Source organism: Bicyclus anynana, chromosome 19 (assembly GCF_947172395.1).
Source record: "Bicyclus anynana chromosome 19, ilBicAnyn1.1, whole genome shotgun sequence".
In the NCBI taxonomy this organism is placed as follows: Eukaryota; Metazoa; Arthropoda; class Insecta; order Lepidoptera; family Nymphalidae; genus Bicyclus; species Bicyclus anynana.
In genome coordinates this window covers 864,808-882,309 of record NC_069101.1, presented here as the reverse complement: position 1 = coordinate 882,309, position 17,502 = coordinate 864,808, and the positions used below count along the sequence as shown (strand labels likewise).

The 17,502-nt window shown below is 41.3% G+C and overlaps 2 protein-coding genes across 7 annotated transcripts in view; both read right to left on the bottom strand.

Annotated features, from left to right (window-relative positions):
• Positions 1-681: 681 nt before the first annotated feature.
• LOC112053099 (SET domain-containing protein SmydA-8) lies at positions 682-6,776 on the bottom strand. The gene is made up of 10 exons (XM_024092390.2): positions 6,552-6,776; positions 5,887-6,150; positions 5,389-5,544; positions 4,749-5,003; positions 4,075-4,197; positions 3,293-3,480; positions 2,903-3,118; positions 2,288-2,475; positions 1,656-1,768; positions 682-879 (listed from the first exon to the last, which is right to left on the bottom strand). The coding sequence occupies exons 1-10, from the start codon at positions 6,552-6,554 to the stop codon at positions 724-726; spliced, it is 1,662 nt and encodes a 553-aa protein (XP_023948158.1). The 5' UTR covers positions 6,555-6,776; the 3' UTR covers positions 682-723.
• Positions 6,777-8,620: 1,844 nt separating this feature from the next.
• Positions 8,621-17,502, bottom strand: part of LOC112053104 (SET domain-containing protein SmydA-8-like) — a 35,762-nt gene continuing 26,880 nt past the window's right edge. For 4 of the 6 annotated variants that reach the window (XM_024092399.2, XM_052887289.1, XM_024092398.2 and 1 more), the window contains 9 exons: positions 16,571-16,713; positions 15,769-15,906; positions 15,077-15,238; positions 14,286-14,475; positions 13,519-13,719; positions 11,831-12,057; positions 10,881-11,140; positions 10,237-10,340; positions 8,621-9,609 (listed from right to left, as the gene is read on the bottom strand). In XM_024092399.2, coding sequence (XP_023948167.2) covers positions 9,469-9,609; positions 10,237-10,340; positions 10,881-11,140; positions 11,831-12,057; positions 13,519-13,719; positions 14,286-14,475; positions 15,077-15,238; positions 15,769-15,906; positions 16,571-16,713 — 1,566 coding nt within the window. In that variant the 3' untranslated portion in view covers positions 8,621-9,468. The remainder of the gene's footprint in view (positions 9,610-10,236; positions 10,341-10,880; positions 11,141-11,830; positions 12,058-13,518; positions 13,720-14,285; positions 14,476-15,076; positions 15,239-15,768; positions 15,907-16,570; positions 16,714-17,502) is intronic. The other 2 variants (XM_024092401.2, XM_024092400.2) reach the window with 1 other exon arrangement.

The window sequence follows — 17,502 nt, the reverse complement described above, 5'->3', positions numbered from 1 at the left end:
CGATCCAAATTGCATACGGGAAACGGTCAAAGCAATCTACTAAGGTAAACACAGCCCGGACACGTGGCACGGAATCTTTATAAACCAGTATAGATAGTTGCCTTACAAGTGACGGTGTTGGACAATTGGGGCGCTCGCGGCGGATTCGAGGAATCGAACCCGGTCCAGTTGTGGCGACAGTTAGCCGCTTTGCACCACCGCCAGCGGCGTGCACTTCATTGGTGCGTCATGCACTGCGTATCCTTACATTAAATTATGAACCTGGGCCTTAGCAAAAGCTTTTAAATCTGTAGCAGTTCCATAATGTTTCGACATTTCGTTGAGTTCAGTTGAGGGTCATTAAGCTTATCGCAGGGTTGTTTCGTATAGCGATTTTGGACGTCATTTCATACACTCAATTCGTACCATTTGTTGAGGTAACATTATTTACCTAAGTCCATGAATAAGATGGACCAGATATTTTGGTTTTGAAACAAATTGTGGTAAAGTACGACCCGTTTTCAAATATTGTGACTATGTCCCCTTGGGGTCCGCTAACACTTTTAAAACTTAAAAAGGGGAACGACCCTGTCATACATAATCTTTGCACTGCTGAGTTGCGTACCAGTGCAACATAGCGGCAATATCGCGGCAGCGCGAGCAGCGAGGAGCATTGTATATCGGCATCAAAGAAACAATTAGTTGTATCAGTCAATCTATATATAATCTATTATATTTCATAGATCACAGCGGCGCCGGCAGCGCGGCGGATAGGTTCTGTATGAGCTCATCCATGTGCAACAGGTTGATCCGCGCCTGTCGCCCCAGCCGCCCTTCCGGTAGCTCGGCTGGCTCGTGCACCAGCAGCGCTGCTGACTCCAGCAGGATCTTGCGGGACTCCTGGAATTTTGGTTCATCATTAACATTATAATATATCCACAGATAGAGGATGTTGAGATTCTCTTTGTTTTTAATTTGCTGTAGAAGCATATACTCAGGGTCTGTAGCCAAGTAGCACATCGATTCTCTTTCTACAAACGCTAACGCTTCGAAAATTAAAAAAATATATGAGTATGACAGATCCAATCGAAAACTTCATGTGACCTGTCGACAACACTTGTAATTTTTATACATTTTTTTTTAATTGCCACCTGGCTACAAGGCCTGGCCTGGCCAAGGTGTGAGTGAGAGTTCTGATAGCACAGATATGACCTCTGCCTTTCATGCGGACGGTGTCTGGTCCGGGGCTTGCACCTCCAACTTTTCAGTTGTGTGCATTTTAAGAAATTAAATATCACGTGTCTCAAACGGTGAAAGAATAATATCGTGAACCTGCATACACTAACTTTGACATATGTTAGTTGAAATACGAAATTGAGTTTGCGGATATCATACAGGAGGTAGATGACATTTCTCAGTTGATTTGATGTTTTTTTTTAATAGGTTGTAAATAAAAACCAAAATAGTGAATAGGCCAGATTTTCTTAGTTCTCTACGTGTGTGAAGTCTGCCAATCACCATTGGGCCAGCTTGGTGGACTATTATACCAAAAATCCTCTCATTTTGAGAGGAGTCTAGTCTAGCTCATCTGCCGAATATTGGTTGTTAATGATATATATTTGAATCGAAGGCAGAGGTCATTTCCACTGGGTTACCACGGCTCCAAGTTTAAATACCGTGATGTATCCCAGCATGACCCCCGGTCCGTCGGTGAGGGACCTCCTGCGGCCCGTCTCCGCCACCGCAGCGTGCAGCTCGAACAGCAGCGAGCCCCTCAAACGAGCTTCCGCTGGAAAACATAGGAAGTATATACAGGGTGTCCCGTTATTAATGAATAAAACGCAAATGGTTTGAATACACACCACCTAATTATCTAAAACTAATTTGAATATTTTAGAAAAAAATCCCAAGGGTGATCAAGTAGTATCAAAGTACATTGGTAACTTAATCAGTAACGTTTAACAAAAATCAGATCTTTAAGATGACCCGAATTCACGGCCCAATGTTTAATAGGTATACTTAGTATAATATAGGTATACAGTTTGGGACAATAAAATTATCAAAATGTTTTTTCTTGCATTCGTTCTGTCTTTCTAAATACCACGATTTTTTGCATTAAAGAATATTCGCCATATATTTTGAAATATATATGTATAACCAATAATCCCATTCCCCTTCATTTAGGAAAAGACTGTTAGAAGAAATAGATACGTTAATAATCCAGCGAGCGGGAATTGAATTGTTTCTCGGTGATAAGTCCGGCCCCATTACCGCTGAAACTTAGGGAATAAATTAATGGGCGTCACACCTGGTGCCAGTGTTTCCAAAAGGTCCGCAATCTTCCTACACAGCTGAGTCTTCAGCAAGAGGCGGTCCTCGGTCACCCCCGCGAGGCCCATCTCGCACTGCTGGCCGACCATCTGCGCCAGCGCCAGGCTCACGTCGGTCATGTAGTAGTGCGAGGGGTGCAGGTAGCTGCTGCAGTGCCCAATGAATCTGGAAGGCAAATATTTTACCGCTAACTCCAAGGGTTTCTTCTGTTCGTTCTTTATTTCAAGAAACTGTTGTTACCTCATTCGAGAGACATTTAATTTGCTTGATCTAACTATCACTTAAAATTATGCAAAAAAAAAATATATATATGAAAAAATAATAAAGCCTCGGGCACCGCTCGTAGTTGGTCTTCCTGCGATACGATAGTTTGATTTTGGTTTCTATCCGATTGCAGCAGTGCGATTCTTGATCGATATTGTACTTAGAAGGTCATAATATCATCATTTAGATATCTAGTGACAGTTTAACTCGTATTTCATGATGTTCTGCCATTCCCAATGCAAATCTAATCGAGACATCCCTTTAAGGTTATAGATTACGCGGTTGTAAAAAGCACTACAGTGTTGAAAACCTAAAAATGTAAACAAACCTTTCGCAGGCATCCGGTTCACCTTTGGGCATTACACTCAGCTCCCTACCAATGTCCTGCAGCAATTGCTGGATGATCCCATCCGACACTTCATCCTTGCAGCTGCCGCACTTCCAGAACTTGTCGTCCAAACCTCGGGTTTTGGGGTCTGGGGATTTGGTTTTATGTAGAATTGGGACGATAAATGTGTCAGGCAAGAGGTAGCCTTTGCAATCTCTGGAAATAAAGAAAAGTGTGTGTGAAAAAATTCAGCAACTTCATGTTCACGAAATTTAACAAGGAAGAAATAAGAACCTACTTTTAACACAGGCAGGAATATCAAAATCTAATCTGGCTTAATGAGTCCTCCTCACAAATAAATATTCAAACCGTACATATAAATGAACTCACTTTTTCTTACACTTCACAGCACTAAACATGGTCCCGAGTTCCGTCACGTCGGAACATCTCTCGCAGGAGCACTCGAAGAACTTGGTGTCGGAGAGATGGTGGCGGCGCGCCTCCGTGCCCCACAGAGGGTCCGTGTAGCACACCGATATGTGCGACCCGCTCGGTATGTTGACCCCCGCACTTAGAATCTGAACATCGTAGTTATCCATATACTTTAACCCATTAATAATAATAATAATAATAATATCGTTTATTTGCAAGAATTACCGTTCCTTACAGCATTCAACCAAATTAATAGTGTGCAAATACATGGTGAAAAAGAAAAAAATACAAACAGTGAAATAAAATTAAGAAAAATATAAATACAATCAGTAACAATAACTAAATTAAATTAAATTAAATTTTAAAATAAAAATAACCAGGCTTCCTTCTTTATAAGGAAGGGATGTCGAGTTTAGGCAGTAGGGTAGAGTGATTGATTCTTTATACTCTCAAATTATGCTAATGATAATTTGCATGACAGCTTACAGTAAGAAAACTCGAAGAAGGCTAGCTAGCCAAGTGCTAGCCAAGTTTAGTCAGTTTGTACTATGAAACAGAATCAAATTAAAAAGGACTGATCACAGAATATTAATATTATTTCCATGGCACTGATTTTGTGTATTGTTTGACGTAATTAGATCGTAATTAGCTGTAATTTATGAAAATCTGTATAAGCTTTTGAAAAATCAGCAACTTTTTCTTGGCAAAAGTTTCTTTATATAGATCTAGTCGTCACTCACAATTTGTCCGTCGGAAGCAAAGCTCTTGTTGCAGTTGGCGCGGCAGCTGTGCTCCACCATGGACACCTTGTCGTACACCGCCACGTAGTCCGGCTCGATGAGCGGCACCTCGTGGGCGTTTATCTGAAACCACCATTATAAATAATAATATAAATTTCTACTAAAACAATTATAACACCTAAAATAATCCTACCGACTGCGCCACTTGTAATATTGGAATGAACCTGAGTTCGTTGAAATCAAGATTTACTTAGTTTATTCCTTTATGTAATCAGTGGGAGATTTATTGCCTGATTGTAGTTTTGGTCTTCGTGGCGTCGTGGTATACGCAGTGGACTTACAAGACGGAGGTTCTGGGTTCGATCCGCGGCTGGGCCGATTGAGGTTTTCTTAATTGGCTCAAGTCTGGCTGGTGAGAGACTTCGGCTGCAGCTATTATCACCCTACATACAAAGACGTACCGCCAAGCGATTTAGAATAGGTTGCGGTGGATATCGTGTAGAAACCGAAAGGGGTGTGGATTTTCATCCTCCTCCTAACAAGTTAGAACGTTTCCATCTTAGATTGCATCATTACTTACCATCAGGTGGTCAAGGGCTGACTTGAACAATATCTTATTTCAAGAGATAGGTACAACGTTGTTATTGTAGTGCTTCAATATCGCATTAATTTACCTGAATAATTCCGCAGCACGTCATAATTTCCTCTTCGTTAAATTTCCCCTCAAGCTTGAAGAACTTCCAAATAAATTCCGCAATCATTTTTCTGTCGTAGTTCCATTTCTCAGTTCCTCTGCGGTCATCGTTGTGCGTCTCGAGGGCCTGCAGCTTTGCCCACAGCTTCTGGTTGTTGTCCCTCTGGTACAAGCAGCGTAGGACGGTGATGCTTTGGTAGTTCGGATGCGGTGTGCCGAAGTTTGTGATGTTCACCTATAAGCAATGCATTTAGGTGAAGTTGAAGTGGCAGGCGGGGCATATAGTTTGAAGAGCCGATGGACGTTGGGGGCCCCAAAGTGCTAGATTGGCGACCTCGCACTAGCAAGCACAGTGTTGGTCGATCCTACTAGGTAAACTAAAGACATCAAGCGAGTCGCAGGGATTTGTTGGATGGTTGGCATGGATGCGGCACAGGATTAATGTTTAGAAATCTCTACAAAAGGCCTATGTCCTGTGTGGACGTCCATCGTCTTGGTAGTAACAAAAATAAATTCAAACCTTAGCGTGAATGTATATTAATATAATGAGAGATATCTCGTGCTCTCATTACAGCTCATGATGGTGATAGCGATGATGATGATGATGATTAATTGATTACCTTTTCACCCCGTTGCTGCGTGTAATAGCACTCCGGAGCATGCACCACGTTCCTCGTGCATGCGTCGGAACAGAACGGCCAGCCGCACTTCTCACAGGACACAGTCTTGTTCGCCTCCAGCAGCTTGTAGCAGCCCAGACACACTGGTGGGGTCATCTGAAATGTGTTTACACACATCATATCAAGTTGTTCTTGTCAGGATACAGGATCAGACGACACTTGTACAAACAGATTTACGTTTGAATACAATTTGGGACATTTTGTTCATTAGACCTGACATTAAATGAGTGATTAGGTTTGTATTGGGTACTTCGACTATGGATGAACAATTAGATGGTGTGTGTGTATTATTTAATATTTAGATTTTATTATTCTTTTAATTCTTAGTCATAATTAAATGTGCATTTACGTTGACGGATTTAGAGAAGTCCGTTTGGACAGGAATAGACTGACCGATTGAGATACCCCTTCCAAATAATTCCGACTATAAAGACTTACCTGTGAAGGTCCAGTAATAAGAGGCGCCTCTTTCATAATAACTTCACCAGTCTTCACACTCCGTATAGCTTCTAGATACCGTCCGTATTTAGCATCTTCCTTGACTCTGACAGGCACGCAGTACTGCTTGTGCAGCTTCCAGTGCTGCTTCTGATGGTTCCGCGAGCAGTAGTGGACAGCTTGGCAGCTCGAGCACTTGTGCACTGTCGGGGATGAGCACACTTCGCAAGGCTCCTGTTCTGTCATATCTGCAGTTTGATGAACCTTATGCAAGCAAGAACAAATATTTCTTAAGTTGCTTAACCTTTGCTTACTTAGTTCTTTGCAGTGTGAAATAATGAGACCGACTGTCCCGTAATTATTTGTAATTTTCTGTAGTCTTTTCTCGTATGAACAAATCCTTACCAGGTTATCCTTATCATCATCATCATCATTACCAGCCGATAAGTCCACTGCTGGGCATGGGCTTCTTACATGGACTTCCAAGCACAACCGTCTCGAGCCGCCAGCTCGGCTTCTAGCTGGTTACTAACTTTTAAATAACCTTTTTTGTGATGGCAAATCTTTATCTTCAGCTACATATTGATAACCTATTATTATGAAATAGTACGAATCTATTACTAATTCCCGTTTGACCTAAATCTGCTGCAAAAGTAAAAACTCACCATATGTTTTGTCTGGACGAAAAGTGAAAACTAAGATTTAACTTAATGAAGACGTCTTTTTCAACAATTTTAAAATCAAATATTGTTCTGTCTAGTATTGAATTTTAATCACAAAATTAATTAGTTCACGAGTAAGAGTTCCGAGGCAGCAGCGAGAGGCGCGCACGTTTCGTCTGAGGTATAAATAAACTGCCGGCTCGTGAAACATGAAGCGTGCGGATTGATCTACTATTGGAAGCTATTTAACGCAGCTTTGTTGCGGTCTGAAGAATTGTAGTCAGTGAAATTGTATTTTTATCATCATCATCATCACTATTAATCACCACATAGACAGCAGTGAGTTAATATGAGGTAGATTTCTACTCACAGCTCCCAGATCGACAGATTCTACTGAGAAATGCCGACAAGAAACTCAACAGTTCGTCACTATTTGTACCTAAATATCCACTCACGTTATTTTCGTGTGTGCAGTAGTAAGAAAAGCCAATCGCTTCCTTAAATCTTTGTCATTAACTAATAGACAATGTTTGACTTTGTTACGATCTATCAACTATCAACCTGCATTCTGTAAAGTTACAGCTTATCTTCGTTGTTAGTGACATTTTATTTTTGGCATCCCATAAAAATAAAGTTCAAATTCTAATAAAACTGGTTATAGGCGAATATTACATCGACGAGTATAAAATAGCGGAATCACACTCCAGATTTCTCATGACATACCTACTCTGTGTTTCCGAAGCACTCCGTAAAGATAAGCTAGCCAAAGATAAACGTACTCCAGGGGTCTAATTATCAATTTTTGATGTGAAACATCTATAGTCGCACGTAAAACCGATTTCTGGCGTGACGACGCATGCCGCGGCGACGTCGTCATGCTTTATGATGGTATGTATACAGTATATTTGCAGTAGTGTGTACGGTGTGGCGACGCGTCGCCATGCGCAATCGACTGTGCGATTCTCTCCCACTCGATCCGGCGTTAAGCCACCTCTCTCGCTACACTGAGCTCGGATACCTATACTTTATTACTACAGTACACATAACCTGTGTTTTACTTGAAAACAAATTATTTTTCTGATAATAAAATTTCTGACCGTGACAATTTAGAGTGACATGTTTCACATCTGCCACAGTTTGTTTCGATTAAGATTTTTTTTGGAAATCAATCAATTTCACAACCCACCCCAGAACTTCAAGCCAAAGCTCACGATCCAAAGCCTTGGCTGATCTCTGGACAGACAAGATACTCGTCATCAGCCCGAATTCCTTAGTGATATTTCGACCAGGATCACTTTAGCGAAAACTTTCTATACATTTGACATAATTGAAATCGGTCTATAATTTCCTATTTCGTCTTTTGAACCTTTCATAAGTAGGATTATTATGTGTGATTCTGCCCATTGCTTTGGAAAGCTGCCGGTATAAGGAGTTTCGTTGAAGATCTTTGTTAAAAGTGGTCTTAGTTCTTCAATTGATCCTTGATGTCCAATATATATATATATGTACTTAGTACAAAATCATTGGGTTTAGATATCTACGTGGCACTTAAACCACTTATTATTCCGATATCTCGACAGAAATCTGGTCTACGAGGTTCAAACTTCGGGACACAAGTAGTTTAAAATGAAAACAAATTTTTACATGTAAATATTAATTTATTAAGTAAATGTATTTATGTTGTCAGTATATTTTGTCTATGAATTTTAATAATTAATTAATAATTAACAAGTTTTATTTATTGTTCAAGTAGTTGTAAAAGGACAGTTCAATATATTTAAATAATATAGAAATATGTTGCGCAAAAATATCTGATATAATTTCAATGTCTTTTTCAAGGAATGAATTACAATATAAAATTAAATAAAGAAATTATAATACTTTTTTGTTTTTGTTATATTATTACCTATTATGTTAATTTATATAAAAGTAAGTATTGTTAAAGTTTTTATACATTACTACATTACATCATCAGTAGGTATCTCTAATTAGTTTGTACAATATTTTTTAAATAAAAATTAATTACGTCTTTCCCATTTTTTTTCTGTTAATAAAAATTTTTCTTAGTGTTATACATCCGTTTTCATAACATATGTAGGTATCAGCAACTTGTCGGTGAGCAACTTAAAATAAAATTGAAAATTCAAAAGTTTTCATGTTTTTCTTTATTTTGAGAAGAAATCAGATCAAAGTAACTCTCCGACGAATTACAGACAGATGTTGATTCTTGAAAACTAGCGCTGTTCTATAACGAAGTTTTTATAACTCGATTTAAATGAGAGTCTCGAAATTGTCTCTATTCCTAACTAACACAATACTATAGACAAAGATAGATAGAGGGGAATTTGAAACATGTTAGCGAGTTTTTATTATTACAGAACATTACTGTACTGTACCTACCACAGAATACATGATAGTACAAGACTGTACATCTATTTTGCAACGATGTTATTATAACTCGAAGTCATCTCTATCTCCCATTATCTATGGTGGTTAGATGGTACAGAATCCCGGGCCAGGCCGACAAAAAAAACGTTACTGGGGAAGAAAAATCTTACAGCCTAGAGTTGGGAAGTTGGCGGTGTTAGCACACCCCCGTGACTCGGAGAGCACGTAAAGTCGTCGGTCTTGCGCCTTATCTCTCACCCGTTGTGTCAGTCTGCCGTCCCATTGAACTATGGGAATGAGGGAAAAGAGAGTGCACAAAATGTCACCTGCGTACATGGTTATCCCCCATGAAATTAGCCGCCGTAGCCGAAAAATAGAACAATTGTGTTGCGAGCATATAGACTGTATGTAAAACAGCATAGATATTTATACGAGATTCACAGTATAGAGTTATAAAAACATCGTCACTGATATATTAGTCTATGAGTTAACAACCGAATGTCACACTATCTGCTGCGGACAGGTCGGAGGCTCAGGATATCTTGCCGATGATCTGCTCCCAGGTCTTGATCTTGCGCAGCGCGTCGCTGGCCGCTCCCGCCATTAGACCCTCGGGCGTATGGCGCGGCTCGAAGCTCAGGATCAGGGCCGACTGGCTCAGGTAGCCCACGATCTGACACCAAATCATACATGTTATACATGTAACTAGCCTGAGTAGACTAGTTGCTATCATCATCATTATCATTATCAACCCATATTCGGCTCACTGCTGAGCTCAAGTCTCCTATCAAAATGAGAGGGGTTAGACCAATAGTCCACCACGCTGGCCCAATGCGGATTGGCAGACGTCACAAACGCAGATAATTGAGAAAATTTTCTGGTAAGCAGGTTTCTTCACGATGTTTTTCTTTCACCGTTTGAGACACGTGATATTTAATTTCTTAAAATGCACACTGCAACTGAAAAGTTGGTGGTGCATGCCCCGGATGCAAACCGGATTCGAACCCACAGCCTCCGGAATCGGAGGCAGAGGTCATATCCACTGGGCTATCACGGCTCATCTAATTACCGACAAAACATTAGCAAGCGTGTATAAACGACAAATTGTACTCTTAGTACTTCTTATGTATTTCCTAGAGAGCCCGCACACAGTCAATGTTATCGTCAAAGAAAGGTTGCTCCTAAGTTCTAAATACTGTCATATTATGTGTCAGGAGTCAGGATATATATGAATTGTTAATGTATAAATTTTTAGATATTGTGACTGTGTGGGCTACACTCGTAGTCTGTAGATACACACCTCTTTCAGTCGATTTCGTAAACTGTCTTTTGTAATAGCTTTCTTTTCAAAGTCCCTCGTAGTGAGTACCATGAGAGGCGCGTGGAGTTCGTACAGAGTTATGCCTGCAACAAAGAATGACACATGTTAACTTATTGAATCTCTTGAAAGTTGAAACATTTTACTATTATTTCACAGGAGCAATTTCACATATATCACATTTTTCTTCATCTAATTGCACGTGTTGTGGCGCAAAACTAAAAACCGAGTTTTAATGAGTTATTAAACCGAATTTGCACCATGTGATACACTCTATATTTCTCTCTTTCTATTCTTTCTCTAGTCTTAGTGTAGATCTACAAATTATCTTCTAAAAATGGTTACAACATGAAAAAATTAGGTAGGTAGGACCTACCTATTTTTTCATATTGTGACCATTTAAAGGAATATCAATTCTTTTGCGATTGTCGGTCGCCTAGATTGATCGTCGAGACGCCTAACAGTTGCGGATATACGAGAGAAATAGTCTGATATACTTAACTAACTACCTAACGTGCCTTCCGAACCGGTGATAGGGTCTTTACAAAAGTCAACCTTTACGTTTTTAAAGTGCTTGTAAACTAAGCCCTAAGTAAAGAAATGAATTTTGATCTTTTGATTTTTACCTCGTAACCTGGAGTATCCCGGCTCGATGACGTCGAACACTTTCATCAGGTCGCGGCATATCTCCACCTTCCGCTGCAGCTGCTCCTCCGGCATCTCGTGTATCATGTAGTCCGTCACCTTCCCGTACAGCTGGCTCAGCGAGTGCTTGGCGGAGAGGCACAGGTAGTGGCTGTCTGCCAGCACGTTGCGGTACTTGGTGAGGAAGCTCTCGTAGCCTTGAACGTCGTTGGCGTCTATTTGTTCAAACTCTTCGGTTAATCTGAAACGAAGAGGTGTTGGTAGAGATTTTTGTGATAGAGTTTGTTCGGGGAGTGGCGCTAAATATATTTTCGTCGAAAAAGCATTGTTGAGGGTTTGAAGAGTACCTACCTACCTGCCTATGGATGCAGAATAAATTACGGGCAAATGAGGTTTATGCTCTGCCTGGTGGTCCAGTGTTTAGTTCAAGAAAGAGTCGAACTAAGAAACTTCTCAGCTCGGAGGTACGAATTTGACTTTACAGTGAGAGGGCGCAGCCCTATAATAGTAGACCGTTAAAAGCGACTGATACCTACTTATGACGTTTAAAAAGTCCTGGTAATTATGACGTTTGTGGTGGGAAATGTGGAAGGCAAACGACCACGAGGTAGATCTCCAACTTGATGGTCGGATCTTCTCAAGGAAACCAAGGAGCCCGCACCTTTTGTGCGCACGCACGCAACAGTGCCGTCCAAATGGCCAGAAACCGTACTCGATGGAGGAGCATTGTATACCAAAAAGATGACTCGCCAAGGTGGTCACGATCCTCAGTCATGAGGGACCGACTAGAGAGAGAGAGAGGAGGCCCTGGGCTAATATATAATAATAAATAATAATAATAATGTATTTTCTACTGAAAGTAGGTATTAGGGCGTGAGATCGCAGTCAAGGGTTAACTTGTCATATATAAGTACAGCATTCAGTGCCTCACCTTTTGAGTAGTACTTGTACGGCGCTGACCGGCATCTCGTAGGGGCAGCGCTCGCAGCGCCACGGGGCAGCAGCCACCAGCGGCGCGCTGCTCAGCACGCGGCCCGCGCACTTGGGGCAGCAGAACGCGCTGGCGTGCGTGCCCAGCTCGGTCGGGTCGGAGCAGCGCTTGCACGTGCACTCGAAGAACTTGCTTAACTTGAGGTGCTCACGACGACGCAATGTGCCCTGGTAATAAAAACGGCATGAAATTATTCATTACACTCTCTAATCGAGAGTTGACTGAGAGACTGAAGTAGGAGGACTGAAGGAGGAGAACAGTGATGACTATTAAGTCATCACTGTTCTCCTTCAGTGCATTTTCATTTTAGACTACTCGAGTATATTTGCAGATATTCGATTATTCTTACCTACTTTCAACCCCCCGACTTTCATCAAACAAATCTAAGTATACTCGCCCCTAAATCACCTATCATACAAAAAAAAACTAAATTGAAATCGCAAGACCGACACGTCAAACATAAAACACCCCACTTTTTATGTCAGGGGTTAAAAATAGTTTCATTTAACTGACAGAGCCTTGATAGCCTAATGGGCATAGGTTCGATACCGGTCTTGGTTATGTAACTTCAACTTTTCCAAAAATTCTCAGCTCGAACTTGGGAAGTTGGTAGTGGTACAATCATGTCCCTCAGAGTTGTCTACTGCGAGTTTAAACAGTCAATCCCGGTTTTTGTTATAAATATCTGTATAGTGTAGGCTGTTGAATAAGGGAAATTCAGTGCAAAATAAATCATTTTAAATATTATGAGAATTCATTCTTTACACGAGCGAAACAGTTTTTAAATAAACGCTCTTATGAAAACTTGAGTTCTGCTTGAGTGGACAAACGGACTGAACGTCGTTGTTTTAATAAATTATATTCACTCGCTAAGAAAATGAAGAATAAGAATAAGTTTTGAATGATAGTTTTATTTTTTGTTAGAATAGTGTGAGACAATTTTCGTCATGTGAAAATCGAAACTTCGTAGTAGTGTAAAATCTACCGTGTCCATCATAAATATTATTATTGGAGAGAAGGAACATTCTGTTGATGATGATGACCTACTGTTGTTTTCGGCCACCAAGAATTTTTGACAGAAAAAGCTAGAAATCACAATAGAATTTTTTTTTTGTTCTCTATTTCGACCTCTCGATTGACCAAACTGTTCGATGAGGAAGGCGAGGAAGTCAGTTTCTCTAGTGCGAGTTTATACATATTCGACCGCTTATAAGTACACTTAAATTTTTATAGAACTACTCAAAGTACTTTATCTTGTTGGTTTAACTAAAACTTCTTGACTTGAGGAGTAAGTTGGTGAATGCGTTACGAAAGGTGTCTTCGAGCAAGACTTTATGAATGGTGCTTTTAAAATGGCAAATGCATAGTGGAACGTATTTGTTATTTTAAACTACCAGTAGATGGCGGTTTCAGAGAACTTTGAAACAATCCCTTTTGTACACTTCAAGAACTGCGATGCAGTTATGCCTGAGGCTCATAGATGGTGCTTTTGGAAGTTTTACTTCTGTTGTGTGGTCTAAAGAACACTCGCTTTTTTAAACTGGCATTCATTCGCAGTGTCCGTGTGTATGGTGGGTGCGTGCGCCAGCAGTGTATGTGGCTAGTCTGAGGCAGTCAGCGGCAGTCACCTGCAGGGTGTAAGCGTAGCACAGCGTGATGAGGTCGCCGGGCGCGTGCGGCACGGCGGCGCGCACGGCGAGCGGCCTGGCGGGCGCGCGCTCGGCGTCCGTGTGCGTGGTGGACGGTGTGCAGTCGTGCGCCAGCAGGAATGCTGCATCGTATAGAGCCCGCGCGTTCGCACCACTGCCACCCACTTCAAACGCGTTCACCTGGACAAACATTTTATTATTACCTACAGTGGATATGACCTCTGCCTCAGATTCCGGAGGGTGTGGATTCGAATCCGGTCCGGGGCATGCACCTCCAACTTTTCAGTTGTGTGCATTTTAAGAAATTAAATATCACGTGTCTTAAACGGTGAAGGAAAACATCGTGAGGAAACCTGCATACCAGAGAATTTTCTTAATTCTCTGCGTGTGTGAAGTCTGCCAATCCGCATTGGGCCAGCGTGGTGGACTATTGGCCTAACCCCTTTCATTCTGAGAGGAGACTCGAGGTCAGCAGTGAGCCGAATATGAGTTGATAACGACGACGAGTATGTGCATCTTTCAACCGGACCGTTGTTCGCTTCCATTGCTGACAGAGCAGTGTGGTGAGTACGCGTTGTATGTACCAGTTCGAAAGCGTAAACTTGAATTTATAACAAACAGAAATAGAGTCAACTACTCAAGAGATGTGTTTCCTCTTCTTATAACTAGATGGCGCAGTTTCAACAGTTTACTTTTACGCGATCGAATAGGTACAAACTCGCACTTGACGGTCGACACTGTAATACCTCTAGAATACCGCAAACGGTGTGTATCTCGTCGTCCTCGTACTGCAAGCCCCAGCCCCGCAGCCGCTGCACCACATGGCGCTCGTTGTTGGGGAAGATGTCGCCGCGCGCGCGCCGCATGCTGTTGTGGGCCTCCATGGCTGAGAGCGCTGCCCATTTCTCTGGATCTGCTTTTTTTAAAAGAAGACAGCTGAAAAGAAAAGTTAAGAGTGGGTTTAATATGGTATGCTGTGAGGCGCATTATTGGTAGTAGCAAACTATAGGTCTTTTAAGAAGGGTAAAGTTTTAGTTGACCTCGTCCTAGTGGGTTCCAACGATATCAAGGGAGACGCTGGATTCCGGCAGTTCAGATAGTGCTCGGAAGTCGCGTCTATCAATCAACTTTCCTCTTACACAGATGTCCTCTTTCACACACACCATTTCTTATTTGGCCTTCCTTTCCTCTTGTGGCCTTCCACTTGCAATTTCAACATTCTGACGACTGTATGGGACTTTCCTGATTTTAACGGGATGCACAATTTCACGCTTCTGGATTACGAGTCACAGAACCATTTTTTTTAGAAAATTTTGAACAGAAAGATGTATGACTTCCTGGAGTTTATTTTGATGGGAAAAGTTGCCCGTAAAAGAAGTGTTGGTCGCCGCAAAGTCCTAGCTACGAAATACTTGTATCGCGAGTGCCGCACAATTATTTCACCTCGCTAAAGTTATACAAAAGAAGTCTATACAAAACTAACCACTTACCTTCCCTGAAAGAAAAGAAGAATACACTGCAAGTCGCATACACTTACCGCAAAGGCATAAGTGCCTGGTAGGAGTCCTTCAAGTCCTCCAGCCGGCTGTAGTCGGGTGGGTTGGCCTTGAGTGCCTCACACTCGTACGTGGAGTGTCCCGTGTGCCTCTTCAGTCCAAAGCAGGAACTGCTGCATAGCGGCCACTGGCAGCCAGAGCATCTTGGAACAAAGGAGGTGCCAAGGTTCATTTTAACGGTATTTATGTTTCTATTAGTATTTAGTTTATTCCTGAATTTTAATTTAATTTAGGAGTTTCTATACTGACGTCCTTTCTTTCGAAGTGAAATCAGATTTCTTTCTTAGTAAAATTATTCTGAAAAACTGTTAGCACTAATTCGACCGTCTATTTTCATTCAAACTATCTAGATGTCTGGTATGCTTTACACTTCGTTCAATTGATTTAACCACAAGACAACCATTATGATATGTTTCCATCTTATTTAAGAGCGTAAATGATGTTACCTCAGTCAGTGGTACAAATTGAGTGAAAGAAATGGTCGATGACGTCCAAAATCGCTTAATGAAACAATCCTGCGATCAGCTTAATGGCCCTCAGGGCACGAAATGTCAAAACATTAAGTAATCGCTAATATTTGAAGAGCTTGTGGTAAGACTCAGGTCTTTTCTGCTTGCAATCTTTGATCCCTGATCCCGTAGATTGGGATCTAATGTAGAGCACACCAACATACTTGCTCAAGTTGTTCTCCTCCAGCTCGCGGTAGCAGGCGAGGCAGATGAGCGCGCAGCCGGCGCAGGGGCCCACGGCTAGTGCGGGCGCCTCGATGATCACCTCGCCAGGTTTGATGGCCCTTGTAGCTACTATATACCTGCAATACGCATCGATGTTATATTGAACGCAAGTAGAGTCCTTTTCATGAAAGAAGACCCGCGCGGATAAAAAACCTGAACTAAAATTGACAGCGCCTTACACAAATGACAATAAGACCGCCATTATCAAATGACAATGAGCGCAATTAAGACATTAGCACCGCGTCTGGGGGACTTATTTGATAAAAAGGACTTTGAACAAATGTCTGCAGGTTCGACTGAATATTTTAAGAGACGATGCAGTCTAAAATGGAAAGACTTGGAACAGGTACAAGTTTATTTTGCGAATAACATTGTCGGACAGTCGGAAGTACAGAAAAAGACACAAAACATATTAATGACGAGGTATTGGTGTGTACGGTATAAGTTCCAGACAGTCTTCTGATATACTAGAATTGATAAAGTCTATATTTAAACTAATGTTATAAAGAGGTAAAGTTTGTGGTGTTGTTGTACCTAACCTAAACCGATTTTGAAAATTCTTTTACCACTACAAAGCAACATTAGCTGTGAGTATCATACACTATATTTTATCCCCGTATTTTCACAAGAACAAAAACGACGCGAGCAAAACCGCGAGGCGTCGGCAAGTACCTAAGAACGCGAGTAGTAAGACGCGGGCAAGGTTGGTGTAACTATGTTTTACATGTAAGAGGCACAAACCTCCCCATAACGTCAGAGTGTTTGATCTCATAGCACAGCTCCTTGCTCGTCTTCACTTCATCTTCAGGCGGCTCCTGGCCCGCCTCGCAGTCTTCGATGATGTTCTCCTTATTGCGAACATCGTTCCTGGCGCGCCTCTTCTGCTGCAAATATACATTTGTTAACTCTCTGATAACTGCAACCGAGTCCTCTCCCACGCGGAAGGATGAACACAGAGTTTGAGATACAGACGCAGCGATAAATGCTTTCTTTATTTATTAAATGTTCGCATATACATATGAGTACCTAGCGGACGACTGCGACTTCGTCCGCCCTTGGACCTCCTTAATCCAGTCTTATCGCAAAATCCGTTCTTAGTAGTCTAAGATCCGTATTAGAAACGACCTTCACCCATCTGTTTATTGGATGAAAAGTGTTTTATATCAATCAAGCGGGCGCCCGCGACTTCGTCCGCGTGGAATTCAGTTTTTCACAAATCCCGCGGAAACCATGGATTTTTTCGAGATGAAAAGTAGCCTATGTGTTAGTCCAGAGTAAAATCTATTTCCATTCCAAATTTCAGACAAATCAACAAAGCGTTAAAAAATAACAAACATACATCCATACAAACATTTCCGTTTATAATATTAGTAGGATTTAGTACCTACGTTCAAAAATATATTGCGAGTAGGTTTCCTGATAATTTCCTGGCCAAACTATTATTAACCATTATTAACTATCAAGAATGATACTTTAGCCAGGAGTTTTTGAGGCACCATACTTGCAATATGTTTTTTAACATACTAAATTGTATAGGTATAAAAGCTTTTCATCCAATAAACAGATGGGTGAAGGTCGTTTCTAATACGGATCTTAGACTACTAAGAACGGCCGGATTAAGAGAACATTTTATTATGTATGACTTTTTTGCCCCATCTTCTCAGCAGATCCTT